The sequence below is a fragment of the Helicoverpa zea genome, chromosome 15, assembly GCF_022581195.2.
Source record: "Helicoverpa zea isolate HzStark_Cry1AcR chromosome 15, ilHelZeax1.1, whole genome shotgun sequence".
NCBI lineage: Eukaryota > Metazoa > Arthropoda > Insecta > Lepidoptera > Noctuidae > Helicoverpa > Helicoverpa zea.
This window is the reverse complement of record NC_061466.1, coordinates 8,040,661-8,056,203: the sequence shown is the minus strand read 5'-3', so window position 1 is coordinate 8,056,203 and position 15,543 is coordinate 8,040,661. Positions and strand designations below refer to the sequence as shown.

At 36.7% G+C, this 15,543-nt stretch overlaps 1 protein-coding gene across 1 annotated transcript in view; it reads right to left on the bottom strand.

Annotated features, from left to right (window-relative positions):
• The window catches only part of LOC124637181 (protein unc-13 homolog A), a 52,753-nt gene extending 37,507 nt beyond the window's left edge, over nucleotides 1-15,246 (bottom strand). The window contains exons 1-10 of the mRNA XM_047173538.1: nucleotides 10,404-15,246; nucleotides 8,135-8,178; nucleotides 7,871-7,961; nucleotides 7,051-7,059; nucleotides 6,156-6,230; nucleotides 5,789-6,008; nucleotides 2,903-3,035; nucleotides 2,439-2,545; nucleotides 529-670; nucleotides 294-420 (exon numbers count right to left, since the gene is read on the bottom strand). Of these exons, the coding sequence (XP_047029494.1) occupies nucleotides 294-420; nucleotides 529-670; nucleotides 2,439-2,545; nucleotides 2,903-3,035; nucleotides 5,789-6,008; nucleotides 6,156-6,230; nucleotides 7,051-7,059; nucleotides 7,871-7,961; nucleotides 8,135-8,178; nucleotides 10,404-14,951 (5,496 nt within the window). The 5' untranslated portion in view covers nucleotides 14,952-15,246. The remainder of the gene's footprint in view (nucleotides 1-293; nucleotides 421-528; nucleotides 671-2,438; nucleotides 2,546-2,902; nucleotides 3,036-5,788; nucleotides 6,009-6,155; nucleotides 6,231-7,050; nucleotides 7,060-7,870; nucleotides 7,962-8,134; nucleotides 8,179-10,403) is intronic.
• Nucleotides 15,247-15,543: the final 297 nt, after the last annotated feature.

The window sequence follows — 15,543 nt, the reverse complement described above, 5'->3', positions numbered from 1 at the left end:
AAATAAACAGAACTGATGGAAATAATAATGATAACGGAACTCTCTATCGCCACTAGGGATAAAAATACCAACAAATTCTGCTCCCTAATAAATATTTATTACCTATGAGACTAGACTCCGCTGAAGCTTTTCATCATAGTTCACTTGTCAGGGAAACGACAAGACTATGATAAATTGATGTTGATGGATGACTTTACCAACGTACTTTTTCCAATTCCGCTCAGTTTCATACAAAAATAAAATCAATAAAATTTCATAGACAGCAAAAAATCAACATTTTTTGGTCAGCTTACCTCGATGATCGTTTGACCCAAAAAGTCATCAGATTCTCTCGTCAATTTCTGTCTCAATTTTGATTTCAAATCGTTGTCCTCATCCCATACTCGTACTTTGATACGATCAGACGAATTATGGCATTCACTGTAGAACAAAAAAACATACGAATATAGTAGGTATATAAATATAGAGGCGACTGTATGTAAAAGCTTTGTAAAAGGAAGCATTTCTATTTTGCCGTGCAATACTCACAAGTAAAACTTTTCGTTCCAAACGGGGTTCAATTCCTGAGGCATAGTTCTTGTTCTCTTTTTCACTTTGCTTACTTGGACGGTTACGTAGGGGTCTGAAGTTCCACTCTTATCCTTCGCGATGAGGCCTTGAGCACAGATAACTGCCCACGAAGGGCCAATTCAGTATTTCATCATTACATATTGCATCATTTTATTTAGGTATTCAACATAATATATTTTACATACATACTCTATAGACTAGTACTTTAGCGGGATCTTATGCAGAGGCACTTTCAGCCCAATATTTTACTTACAGAAATAATATTTCAAATATTCCACTCCAGTGGATCTCTTCGTATAATAAAAATAATATAGCAGAATATCTCCAAACCCTCCGCCATGGTTCAGTAAATACGAGCAAACGTATTTCTGGTAAATCTTTCGAAAGTAATATGCATCCATATTCATGGTTGTTTCATAACTAAGGTACATGTTTTATGAGATGTTACACATTGCGGTTACATACTTCGCCTTGAAGCAGTATTAGCGGGTAAAGCTAGCCTCAACTTACGCTTAATTACTCTAAAGATAACCTTACCAAGCTATCTTCTACCTTACTTACCAAATTAGGCATTCTGTGCTAAAATTTCTTGGAAATCTATGAACGGGGTTTCGTGTGATCAGACGGGTCGGGGTCAAAGAAGAAGACACTAGCTTCAAACTACCAAACTTTTTATCTATGCCCAAATTCGATTTCTAAAACAAGTTGAACATAGCGCCTACATTATCGCAACTTCTAATGCAAACTTCGACCAAGAAGAAAGTTTCAAAGAAGAAGTATAAAGATATGCGCGGGAATCAAGTCTAATGGTATTGGAATTTTCACGAATCGAAAAGTTATTGGCAGTAACAGTAGAGAGGCAGAAATTTCGGGATAATTGGGGTCCTTCATTCGGCATGCTATAATTCCTTCTAAAATTTCATTCACTTACAAACGACTACTGAAGTATAGGTTTCTATCGTCGTCGCACTGAAAATTAAACAGGTTAATGTTCGTGAAGTGAGGCCTATCACCATTCATGTTACAGTGAACGAGCTTTGACAATCCACTCATAATTGTAACATTTATTGTTAATTTGTGACTCTCATGCAATTTGTGTCAATTTAGCAGACGTGCTGCTGAGTTGTGGTTTTGCAATCATTATAAATGAACGTGGTTCGAATCGTGTCATTTCAGTGTTCAGGGAGTATAAAATTTGTGTGCGTGACAAGAATAATTGAATCTGTATTATCATTATAACAAAGTTGAGTGAAGTGTTAGATTCGTGGAATTTCCTTAAGTGTTAATGGTTAAATCAAGCTACGTTTTTTATCGATGGAAGTGATTGAGGCGGTGCATTAACGACCGTGATTGTTCGGGTAAGTATTTGAAGTATAGATATGCAATAGATTTCTTTTTTGATATCTGCTGAAGCTGCGGCTTACGTTACTTAAGCATATACTTAATTCAACTTAGCATGTAATTTTAACAACGCTATGACTCTTGTTCATAATGTTACGTAAATTATAATTTGAAGCAGATATCAAAAACAAGGGAAAATAGAATTCAGGCGAAGAGTCTTTCTAATAGTATCAAAATTGCGAGCGTGCGGTTCGGAGCCGCAAAAGACCACCGCAAACCTGTAATGGCGATCTTGCAAGACCACTTTGATGTTCCTTCTATAGTGACTTGCTTGGCCTGTTCTAGACTGTCAATGTGAGTGTCTGGGTCGACGTTAAAAGTCCGCCTGGCCGCCACATGAAACGAAAGATTGAATACAATTTAGTGTTGTGTTTGTATTGTGTTTTATGCCTTTTGTTGGTTCTCCGCTGCTGGTACCTAGAACCTAGAGGGGAACATTTAGTGCAAACACTGTACGTCAATCGAACCTGTGATGGCGATCTTCGCGCTCCATTTTGATGTACCATCGAGGACTGATTGCTTCACTGTGCTCATGTGCGCCGCGTGAGGCTCCCCTTCGATGCTGAACACGCGTCTGTCACATACACACTCGTGTCAGCGATTGCTTTCCGATGTTTTCAATTTACGCAACGGCATTTTATATGATATTCAACGTTACTTTTTATGATATCGGCAGCGGAATCAGCGCTTTCATAAGCGATCTCGATTATATAAAATGGATTTAAAGGGGTGGTGCAGTTTAGCTATTGCAATTTTATGTGATACTTTCATTTCAGCTAATTGTGATATAGGCAAATAAGTGATGATGCTTATAAGGTATTGTTGGAGAAAATAAAGTCATATACCTTGAATCCGACCCATTTAAAGCAATTCGCCGAACAAAGTTTGGAATTGAAATATTATTTAAGATCAAAATTGGAGCTATCATTACCTGATAAGTTCGAAAATCTCGGGTTTGTCTCGTTCGCGTTGTTTCATTCGTTCCTTCATAGCTGTGATGATGGAATTGGCTTTATCTTCGGCGCCATGTTTGGAAGACTTTTCGGCCGCCCCTGCGAAACACACTGATCAGGCGGTGCCAACGTAGTTCTTGTTAGTTGCGGGATGCGCCGGGACGGCCCCCCGCCCCGCGCCCACACCCGCTACGGCCACTCTCGGCCCCAACCTGACAAGACTCCAACTTCGGTATGTAAATTCAGCAAAGTTTCTGTATGTCGGATCTGATCAGGTCGGCGACGTCGAGCGGCGCCAGCCGGAGCGGATCTGAGCACGGCGCCTGATAAACAAAACTCAATACAGTTCAATGCATTACTTAAATAGCTTTATGCACATTGACAGATTATTAATACGGAATTCCTTACCAACAAGCTGTCAATTATTTATAGCATTGGAACTGTATCGCTCACTAAAACACCCTTGTCTTTGTATGTAACAGTATTGTTTGTTTGTCCATTTACATTGTTTTAAAATGGCACTTATTAACGCTCTCATAACATATATACAAATTGATACGTTAATCATTTAAAGCGCTGAACATCCTCAGGGATTTAGAAGTGAAAACATAAGGATAGTAAAATTAATACAGAAACGTGGAACTCTATAAATCATAATATTGAAAATAAATAAACTAAAGGACCACATATAATATAGAAGTGGACAGACACTGGATTGCGTGCACACATTGCTAACAGGCACATCGTAACAACACGTGGCATTTGTCGGATTTGTTTAGGCGTTCGTGTTTGTAAAGCTTCTAAACCGATTTGTAAGAAAAACGGTGTGTAAGATAGTGTAAATTGTAAAGTAGGGTAAATAACAGTACATAACACAAGTAATTTATTTTAATAGGGCTTTAACAAGTTTCGGCGCTGGGCGGGGCAACCCGAAAGGAACTAACGGATGACAGGACCGAACCCTATCTACGTGAGCTACATGTCCACACTTCGAAAACATCTCATTCCATAGAATTGTTCACTAGTACACAGCACAATATAAAAAATAAATAGACAACGAAAACAATAAAATAATAAGAATCAATAATACTTACGTCAGGAAAAAAGATTTAACCATTCCAAATCTTAAATAAAATCGAACTGAAACTAAATGACCCTTAGGATTTAAGTAAATGTAAAATTAATAAATTCAAATACGAATTTCAAAGTGTAGACTAGGAATGAAGATGGCGTGCAGTCGATGATCTTTAAATTGTTAATAAACAATATTAGTAAACGCGGTTCACCTAACGACTGCTCGCCTACATGATCGTGCAAATGTCAATCTATAACCGAATATCATGGGAATAATAAAATTTGGAATATAATATAAACTGTGTATCGCACCGATAGCCATGCACACCGATAAAGCAATGGTCAAATCATTTGTTAGGAAGGGTAAACACATCATGCTATTTCCATTATATGAGGTCAGAATAAACATGAAGAAATAGGTAGATAAATAAACAACACAGAAACAAAATTACCACAACGATATAAATTATAAAGTAACGGATTATTCCTATTGATTGGGTGATTCCTGGTGATGTCGCTAGTCGTGTCTTTCTGACGAATGGTCCTAGCTGTGTTCTCGTACGTGAAAAATGTTGGATCACTGATGTATAGCGATTGACACATGCAAAAATTTTTACACATGCACACCAATCGAACTAATGGGATTAATTATCGCTACAACGACATTCTGGATTTTGATCCAATTATTACCTTTTAACACAGACATCACCTAGAGCGAGGAATCTAACAAATTAGGTAAACATCTAATCTCATATTAACATTTATACATTAAAGAGCGTCACTTCATTGTTTTAGCAGCAATTATCGTCATTATTATTACATCTGTCGCTAACGACGAAAACTTCCAACAGACGACAGCCTAAGATAATAAAGGAACAATGCCCATAATTTACCAAACTGATTTCCAACAAATAGATAAGTTCATTTGAAATGATAAATCTAGTCCCAGTTATATATCTAGTGTAGACTTGATCAAAGTGCGGGCACAAAGGTCATAACTCTCCACAAGACTTGCTCTCCATTAAGTACCATTGAAACTCCCTCAGTGTGGGGCTGTGGACTTACTTCCACTTCCCACTTATGTAACTACGTCGTTCATACCCGATTCCAATTTTGATTTCGAAATCATGTTATTTCGATTGGATTCTGTCGTTATTTTAAGGTCTATTCTATCTGCAACTCAAATTGTTGTTACTTGTTTGAAATTAACAAACGTCAAATCACAAACCAAGCAATCTAAAGGCTTCAATGACTTCAATCTAGGCTAACTTGATAGAAGACGAATGTCCAACATTACGTAAATAAATAATTCAATTACGTAAAGCGGAACGGTCTAAGCTTGCTGAGCAGCCGAGCGCTTGAAGTAAGTTCCTTTAGAGACTGTGCATTAAATATTGATTTTCTGCTGCGACGTTGTGTATCCAAAGATCTTGTCTACAACGAGTGACCTGTCAAGTGGTTCTTGACTCACTTGAGTTTAATAAGGAGGGAACTGCGCTTCCCAGCCAACTCTGAAAACCTAAACATTTCGCAAAGTGACGCTCTTTAGATTTAGATCTGGTTTTTCAGTCACAGCATTTTTATTATCATTTTGTGTGATTGAAAACTGTACATTGACATTTTACAGAACATCAATTATTAATTTTAAGGTTCAAAAATAGGAATTTCTTTCATCCTTCAACTATGGCAATATTAACATTGATCCTGTAGAATCTCCCATTAAATACAATGAAACAAATTCCCATCACTTAAGATCTACAATACCTAGACCACCTCAAGGCTCCACTTACTCTGCAGACAGTCAGCATTGAGCAAATCCTTGCACTTTTCGTGGCACTTGACACCACATTCTGTGCACCTTACACCTTGCCTGGCGATGCCCCAAAGAAGCCCTTCACACTCGTAACAATAAGTGGGCGATGTCGCCGTCCAAAGTACGAAGTTATGGGGCGTGGTCGACGATATTGGGTAGATGAGGGCTTGCAACGTTTTCTTGTATACGTGCATTTTCTGGAAGACACTTTAACACTGAGCAATCGATTCAAAAACTTTACTGTTATAAGAAATCTTGAAAGGGATACTTTCAAATAGCCAAGTATTGAAAGTCATTTTTATATGGATGACCTCTTTTATGGATAGATATAGCTAGAAACTTACCAATTCCTCGTCATTCAACGTAGCCCGATGCACAGCTGATGTCAAACCTGCATTCCTCTTCGTTGCAGCCATTGTCTAAACAGCAGAGAATATATGAGCAACGGGAATAAACAGCTTAGGTAGTTCATCCTCAGTTTGTACATGGCACTGAGTGTCGTGTCTGCTATATCTAATCAAGCTTAGAATTGCCTACCTAACTACATTATTTTGTAAAATTGCTATGTTAACTTGTCTAGAAAATTGAGAATTGTTTCCTATAATTTGCAATTTGAAGCTACACATGCTTTTAAAGCTGTTTTTTAAGCTTGTCCTTTAAAAAAATCTTATCTACCATTTCGAAAATTTCAGTAGTTCTTATACTGATGAAAATTTCGTTCGATTACACTAAAAAGTAATTGTAAGTGCGTGTAAAGTTAAAATGTGTATGTTTGTGAGATTTGGTACAACATTGAAACAGTATAACATTTGAGGGATCATGTTAATTGATGTTGTGATGAAAAAGACTTTTCAGTCGCAAAAATAAATATTTGCTGTGATATTGAAGCTTCGCAATGAAAACGAAATCGGCAAGCACGTGCATGTTCCCAGTGTGGAATTTTATTTAATATTTTTCATTTCTCGTTTATGTATGCTGTGATGGTGTTATGCAATTGTTGGATGTATAACATTATTATGTAGCTTTACCTTTTATACTTAACCAACATCTGAAGAATGATCTAAAGCAGAATCATGCATAGGCCAAATCAAATCAAATTAATTTCGATGCAAGCACACTATGTACAGTGAGTGAAAAGGAAAAAATCTTGACCAAAGATTCATGAATCCAAAATTTTAACTTTTCACTGTCGTTCAGAACCGCATGCATAGAAAAGAAGTGTTATTGGGATAGAAATACCTTGAGAACCTGCGGGTCCGTGGTAAGGGGGTAAAATGCAATGACATTATTAATTTTTATCAGGAATTTAGAGTCGTTCATTCGGTGACTATGGTTCCGCTACTGTAGATTTTGTTCCGGTGACCCCTAATAATTTCTTACACGGTACTGTTAGGGGTTGGATTGGTATCTAAGAATAGGTTAAAGGCCATCTAAGTAGTAAAGATCAGAAGGAAAAACACAATACAGGTAACATTGAGACATCAATGAAGAGAGAAGGGATCAAAGGCCTCTTTTTTTTTTTTGGATTTTCTATTAGAACAACAAATGGGGAGTGAAATAATTTGTCGCATGACCGACTGGAATGTTTCAAAAGCGAATGAAACTTCTACATCTTGCCACGTTACGTAATATTTTATAATATGTTACTGCAAAGTCATGGGTTGTAAAATCTATAAAAAATGTATTCAAGACTCTAAAATTTTTACATGAACGATGCTTTCTTTTCATAATCTCCCCATAAATTGTTCAAAACACACAATAATATGGAAATTTTCCGTGTAAAAGAAAACATTTATTACGCGCCTAATATTACTAAGCTTCAGGAAGCGTACGTCGATGCGAGCTGTTAACATTTACGACCAGTTTCAAATATCTACCTTCCATAACCGTGGATACAGATAAAGGCTTATTATAGCAAGATATTCCCTTTGAAATAGCCTTAGTCAATTTCAAGATAGCGAATTGAAACCGGCCCGAGAGAAAGATAGCTAACTTCCATCGGATTCGTAATAATAGAGATAGGTTTGTATCGATAAGAAAAAATTAAAACGTTACTTACAAGTTCTGATACGAGAGGGATGGATTTTCTTCTGGGTCTGATGTCAGGCATGCTGTCAATGTTACTGTAGAACGGATTATCACTGGGGTGCCTATAAAAATGGATTAGTTTAGAAACAGTTTACATAATGTAGTACATACCTTTATACAGTAAACATGAGAAACGACTGAAAATAAACTCGAAAAATTGTTCATAGCTTGACGTCACATAGTTGACAGACAATGTAAAGAATTTCTTTGTATAAAATATCTTTAGTTCACATACCCATTTCCTCTTCCACCTTGCTCGTTGAAGCCTCCGGAGCCATTCTAAAAACAAAAAACAAAAACAATTAAATAAAACAAAATAAAAACTAAAATAAAAAGCTAACATTTATTTATTGAAAACAAAAAATAACAATCAACAATACATTTAGATTATGATTAATTTTCTATGACAAATATTGATGATTTGAGTCAAGTAGCACTATGGAAGTCAATTTAGTCAAATTATAGAGTGTATGTATCCAATATGGGTAGTTTTTATTATGTTCAGCATTTTAGACAAACTAAGCAAGTTTGTAGTGCTGTTTTAACAATGGCAATAAAATTATATAAGTTCTGATTTTTTTAAGCAAGGGCTTTTCTGTTACAATTCATAAAACAATAGAGATATTTGTCATAGAAACTTAACAATACATTTTAACACTTAAAGTAGCTTACATGGAGAATTAACCTCATTATTAAAACACAGTTAAGTATATTTAACAATAGTAATAACGCTTGGGCAGTTAATGAACAATGATGTCTTAAACTTTTGATTTGCAACAGTTAAAATTAACTCTGAAAAATATTTGGATCAAATAAGTAATTGAACCTAATTTTGATATACCGTACATTGTCCCAATTTTAATAATAATTTATAAATAGTAAAATCTGCAAATTTATTAATAAAAAATTTCGCTAAAAAATTATCAAATCTGCCCATACTAATATAATTATTATAATTCTACACATTATCATTGAACATCTAAGACTTTCAGCTAAATATGTTATTACATAAAGTGCCAGCTATATTTTCATGTACGTGTAAATAGCTATACGATTACCTAAGCCGTGTGACATCTAGTAAATACGTTATGTTTATTTTTATGTATTTAATTCTATTATGAATATTATACCGATCTTTCAATGGCGAAAGTTATGTAATGAAAGTGGAATGTCCTCAAAAATAGATGGGGAATATAAGTTATTATTTACTATCAGTTTTTTGGAAGAAATTATTTTCATACATACCCGACTACGATAAGACATAAATAATTATAATAATATTCTTGTCATTCTGTTCATATGTAAGTTTTTAGATATGTATGGTATTTTTTGGTTCTTTTGTTACCAGTAAATATTTTTCAATTTTAACACATTAAGTCGACATGATTATTTCCATCATTTGACAATAAGTAAAGACTAACAACAAATAAAAATAAATAGTCCTTTGATTTTAAGGTAATAAATATATTGTAAATAAATTATATAATTTTACCTACAATTAATTAGTACCGTAGTCGGGAGTACAGTATTGCTTTAGTACTTTTAGTATGAATTATTATGTATTGAAAATAGTGAATATGTATTCGTGACTGAGAAATGTATCTTATCTCGATTTTTCTATAAATAAAAGGAACATCTTTCTCTGATATGCGATGATATGATCATGAATGAATTTTGTACGACAAAATGCTCCCCAAGCCAATACATGGATGAATTTAATCATAGACAGCAAATTCAATAATATATCACTAACATTACCAAACAATATCTATCAAGCAACAAACACATATAATACTGAGATATTAAATCGTATGTAAAGTTTACCATTATATTTCAAGTATAAATATCGTCAAGCAAACCTTTATTAAAATTGTATAATTGTTTTAGTTGAATATCATCTTATTAAGCTTCATGTAAAAATCCTTTAATACATATAGAAAGTTCTTAGTACCCTATTGCGTTGGTTTATACCTAATTATTGCCTCAATAAAATAGAAAGAGCATTAATAGTGAGTAAATATCATATAAGTATAATATTGTATATTCGAGCACCCTATTCTATGCATTCAAAGACATATTTAGCAGTACATTGAGAAAAAGAAACTGGTTGAAATATTTCTCACAACCGCAGTTAGTTCATTAGGTCAAAACTACCTAAATCAACGTGTAAATTAGAACATTCTAAAAGAGCCCTGCTTTCGGGGAAATCGAAGTTCAAGTAACTTGCGTTATTTTTCATTGGAAGTTGTTTTAAATGGACGACTATAACAATTACACGTCCTACTTGCTATTCTATGTAATAGGTTTGTAACATTACGAGTAACTTCATTTGTATGTAGTAAAGCGGGATAATAATTTCAGCAATGGCTTGAGTATATCAGTCTAACTATTAGATTTATTTCAAATAACCATGGAAGTAACCTGCAGCTTATAAATACGTCTAAACAACTTACATCCTAACTTTTAACCCTAATCTCGTGAAACTTTTGCATAAGATAACTTACACCAGCGCTGACTTTGTCCTTCTCGGTCGAGGGTGTAGTGGCTGCTGGAGTCTCTGATGTCTTCTCTTCAGCTTTACGGTCTTTCAAAGCTTTGAGCAGCTTCCATTTGCTGCCGACAGGAGCATCTTGCTGCGGCGGAGGCTCCTCAAGGGGCACTGGGTCTTGATGGATTTGCGGCATATCATAGTCATCATCAAGTTCATCGCCACTCTGCACTGGACTGTCGGGCCCAGATGTTTCACCTGAACCAGAATCATCAAACGATTTGTCATCATCAGATAACCTATCTTCAATATCATCTACCGTTTCTTCAATCACAGGGAAAGTTGTGATATCTTTCCAAGTTTCTTTGACTGGGGATTCGTCGTACTTTTGCTTGGTTGTCGCAGTTTTAAGTTTAAGCTCTCTCAAGACATACGACATTTTTTCCTTCAAGTTTTCACCTGTGTCCTCATCGATTTCTTCCATTTCTGGCTCTTCTGGCAAGGTCTGTTGTCTCTCAGCCTCCAGTTGAGACTGATGCTCCATTTCTTCTAATTTTCTAAGTTCATAGCAATACCATTCATCTTCAGAATCAATGCTGTCTTCAGTACTTTGTCGTCTTGACGATACTCGAGAACCACTTCTCCACGAATGTGTACTTCTGCTATCATCATCGTCATGTTTGTTTGGTATTTCCAAACTTTGCTGATGTCGGGGTTGAAACTTGTTTGGTAACCCACGAGTACTTTGTATAGATGGACTCCTTTCAGGTAGAGTATTAGAGTCCTCTGGCAGTGGTATTGAGCTAACAACTTCGGGGGGACTTGGCTTACGAACCCTCTTTTCTTTTTGTTGGTTAACAAATTCCTCGTTAATTTCATCTTGTTGTTCACTCTCCGTTTTCGGAGGTGAAATATCATTTATATGTTCATCTGAGACGGACGTTGACTTTCGTAGCCGATATTTTCCTAGAGCTCTAGAAACTGCAAATTCTTGCGAGCTTCCGCTGTAAGATTTATTACTTTCACTTAAACCTTCATCTGAGACATTTGACGATTTTTTCACGTCACCTATTGTAGCAAAGAGAGAACCAGGAGATTGATTATCTCCCTTTTCATCTTCTTCAAACAGGTCCACGTTAGATATATCAGTGTCAATGTCCAATTTTTCCAACTTTGGTATGTTATCTTTTTTCATTTGACTAACACGAGCAAAATGGAAATCAATATCATCACTTTTATCTCTCGGTATAACATTATTAGGTGCAGCGAGCTTCTCATTTTCTTCTATAATACATTCAGTATCATCGTCTCGGTATTCTATTCCTTGCTCTTGTATTCGTTCTTGTATCATCATCTGTTGTTCCACAATTTCTTGGTTGTTTATTTTTCTCTTAGGTTTAGGAGCTACTTTAGGAAACATGTTACCTTCATGCGTCGAGTCGGAAAATACACTATCGCTGTCCTCTGATTGAGCGCTAGATCTACCTCCAGACCATTCAGTTTCTGATGTTTCTGGATCAGACAGTGATTGGTGACTGGCTTGCTGCTTTCTTCTTGCTTTCTGTAGCAGACCTGACATAGAAGCCACCAAATGATACTTCTTTTTCCTCCTCTGTGCAGATAATATCCTTTCTTTTAGAGACTTTTCCTGCTGTGGTTGTTCCACTGTATCTACGCCTGAAGGTAATGAATGTGATCTATGCTTCTTAGGCAAATGCAAATCTGGGAGCCAGTGACTCATAGATGACATAGCAGACTTTAACGATGACGTCCTTTTTGGTTTTTTGGGTTGTTTATCTTGAGTTTTGCCTTTATAATTGTTAGATATCGATAAATACCCAGACTCTGAAACTAGTATTCCACTTGATTCTACGTATTGCTCTTTTCTCATTTTATTGTGTTCGGGCCCTGCTTGCTTTTCGAATCCTTGATTCTCATACATAACGTTACCATTTCGTTGATCATATTGTTGCTGTTTGAAATATTCTTGTTGTAATTGGTTTTGAAATTGTTTTCTTTCAGTAATACTTAGTGAACGCGATTTCAAGCTCGATGTTTCCATTGAACTGGTTGGAGATCTACTACCCCCTTGCCATGAGATCTGATCTTCCAAAGATGTTCGTTTAGGTGAATCATATCTTGTAGACGTTGGGTAGTATGAAAGAGCATCAGTGAGGTTACCGGGAGGATACCCAGCTCGAGGTCCTTTATAACCATTTTGATAAAAATGTGGATCATTGGAGCCCATCGTATTAGCCCTAGTTAGAGGCCGTTTATTGATATTCGCCGCCGACATGACTACAGTCTGTGCATGATAACTAGGTTCTGGCGGATAAGAATCTACCGCGGGTCTCGCAATAGATTCTGAAATTTCATTTCTATCTAATAATTCGGAAAAACTTCTATCTTCGGACAACATTCCTCTGGGAGTACTGTACACAGTTGTGAATATTGGTTGCCTATTACCAGCTACAGAATATATTGAAGGAGCTTCGTTACCATAATAATATTCCCCAATATTGCTGATTTGAGTCATTTGATCTGTAACCGAATATGGTATATCACTTTTAATGTAATCACTGTCTACTTTCCCTTGCAATTTGCTCAAATCTCTTGAGCTAATTTCTTTTGTCATATGATCTGTTTTTCGTAAGTTGTAATCGCTCTTTAAGTTTGCACCTTCATAAAGATAAGAGTCGACAAGTGTTTCTATATATGGTTTTGAATCCATCTCATACGACATCCTTTGAATTGGCTGTGGAGAAGGATCACGCATTTTATGGGAATCATGACTTCCGTGTATTATTCGTCCAGTTTTAGGTGATCCTGGACTTTTTTCTAGACTTGACCATCCACTCATTGATGATAATCCAGAATCCGATTTTGCCGCTACAATATTTGCAGAATCCCTCTTTACATGTTTAGGTGACGTTTTTGGTGATTTTGGAGACCTCGGACTTAGACGCATACTATCGTGTGGCATGGCACCACTCGTAGAAAGCATAGGCTGATGAGCAACTAGTTCGTTGTTATTCTCTATAGACGGAAACCCGTCTGTCCCATTTGGTGGCGCAGGTGGCGGGGGACTTGGGGATTTTCTTAGCCTGTTATCTTCGTAACTTAATTCGTTAGCACTAGGTCCGTTGTATATTTCATGAATTGACAAGGGAGAATGTTGCTCTGAACCTGATTTATAAATCTCGTTTAAAGGCTGAGACAAGCCTTTATTAGAAAAATAGTTTTGTCTGGAAGTGTCAGTAATTTGATAGGGAGAGCTATATTCAAATCTTTCTCTTGAAAGAGCACTAGGTGATTTAGATGCTTTGGCGGCATTTATTTCAGCATTGGCAACAGCCGAACTGTATGCTAGTCGCCCAGTTACAGTCGTATAAGGTTCCGTTGTAGTTCTTTCTGGTACAAACTTACGACGAGGAGAAAGTGTTGGTGGCAAATAATCTAAATTTCTATCTGTAACATTATCAGTAAGTGACAACCTAGATGGGGATTTCTCTCTTACAATGGAATCTTTAGGCGCAGTTAACATGAAATCATCAAAGCTTTTCATCATATCGTTAATGGCCCAATTGTCACCGCCTGAATAGACGCTTTTTAATTGTTCATTTATAATGTTACCGTCTTCAACCAGAGCTTTTGCTTCTATTTCCCTGTCGTGTTTTGATAGTTTTGTTTCAGGACTAAGAAGCCTCGTTTTCAAGTCTTTTAACTCTCTGGAATCTTTGTGTAATTGGGTTGTCAATCTATCTAATTCATGTAATTTATCTACTGTTATTTGATCTATAGTACTTAAAGCAGATAAATGCACCAAATCTCTTTCGCTAATTACAGGTCCACCTTTTAATCCACAATAGTCTTTATAGTCTGATGAACTGTATATTTGCCTAGAGCTGGTTGGCATCATTTCTAGATCTGGTTCTTCAGGAGCTTCCCATATCATATCTAACTGTGATGGTGGCCTAGATGTTTCATCGCATACTAAATCATCACGGTAGGCTTGATTTAAGCTTTTATAAAATGCTTCGTTTGATTCCATAATCTCTTCCTGGTGTTCTAACAATACTTGACTCCGTCCAATATCTAAACCTTCTTCTATGCCATCTTCGACAGTACCATTTCCTAATATTTCTCTGATCACTTCTAATCGAGTGATGGGATCTCTGGCGCTGACAGTTCGGCATGTGTAAAAATCCAGTAAAGTTGATATTACACCCTGTTGATCGGCAAGTAACGTCTCCAACCTCTCGAGTCGTTCCCACATCCTGACATATTCTTGACTGAGCAGATCGAGTGCTCGCCAAGCATATTTCAGTTCTGTTTCGAGAATGTTGAGACGTGTGCCAAGGCGTTCCATGTAGTCGCTGATGATGTAGTCGCCGGAGTAGGGGGGCAGGTCGGGAGGAAGCGCGAGGGAGCCGCAGTCGTCCATATCGACCTCTGCAACCCCATTCCCGCCGTCCTCGCTTTCCTCCATCCCGCCGCTTGCGCCTCCCCCAGCATTGTCGTGGATATCGCGCATCATCTTCGGATCGGATAGTGGGTTGCACATAACATTTTTCACTATGAGTCATCCCATATCGTTTTATTGTTCACACTTTCGACTCGAAACAGTCCTGTGTCACCGACAGTTCTCACTAAAGTCATTTTATCTCACTGATTTTTCAACACGTCATATTGTTTATTTTAAATTCACTTTTAAATCTATTTACATCTGTTTTCAACACTTTTTAAATGTATACTTTGTACTTCGACGGAATGAAATTGATAATTAGTTTACATCAAAAATATACTTTGAGTTACACTTATCACTTTACTGGAAAGAAGAAAAGTTTTCGTTAGCGGAGGTCGTGCTCCACTGGTTTGGGCATAAGACGGCTTATGTGCACACCAGTGGGCGGGAGGCAAAGGAATACCTCGACGGAACATGTTAACTTTGCCTGCGCGACCCAATTTTCTAGGCCAATTCAATGTTCAGAATATATTATGGTCGAATTTTCTTAAAAGAAAGTCTACATGTTCCTGTGTGAGGCAGCTAAGCGGTTCGTTTTCGATTCCACGTGAGCAAATGCATCTCAGAGGTGGAAGGCGTCGCTCGGCTGGGAAGGGAAATAGGATGAATCGAGAGGAAATTGGAGCCGAGT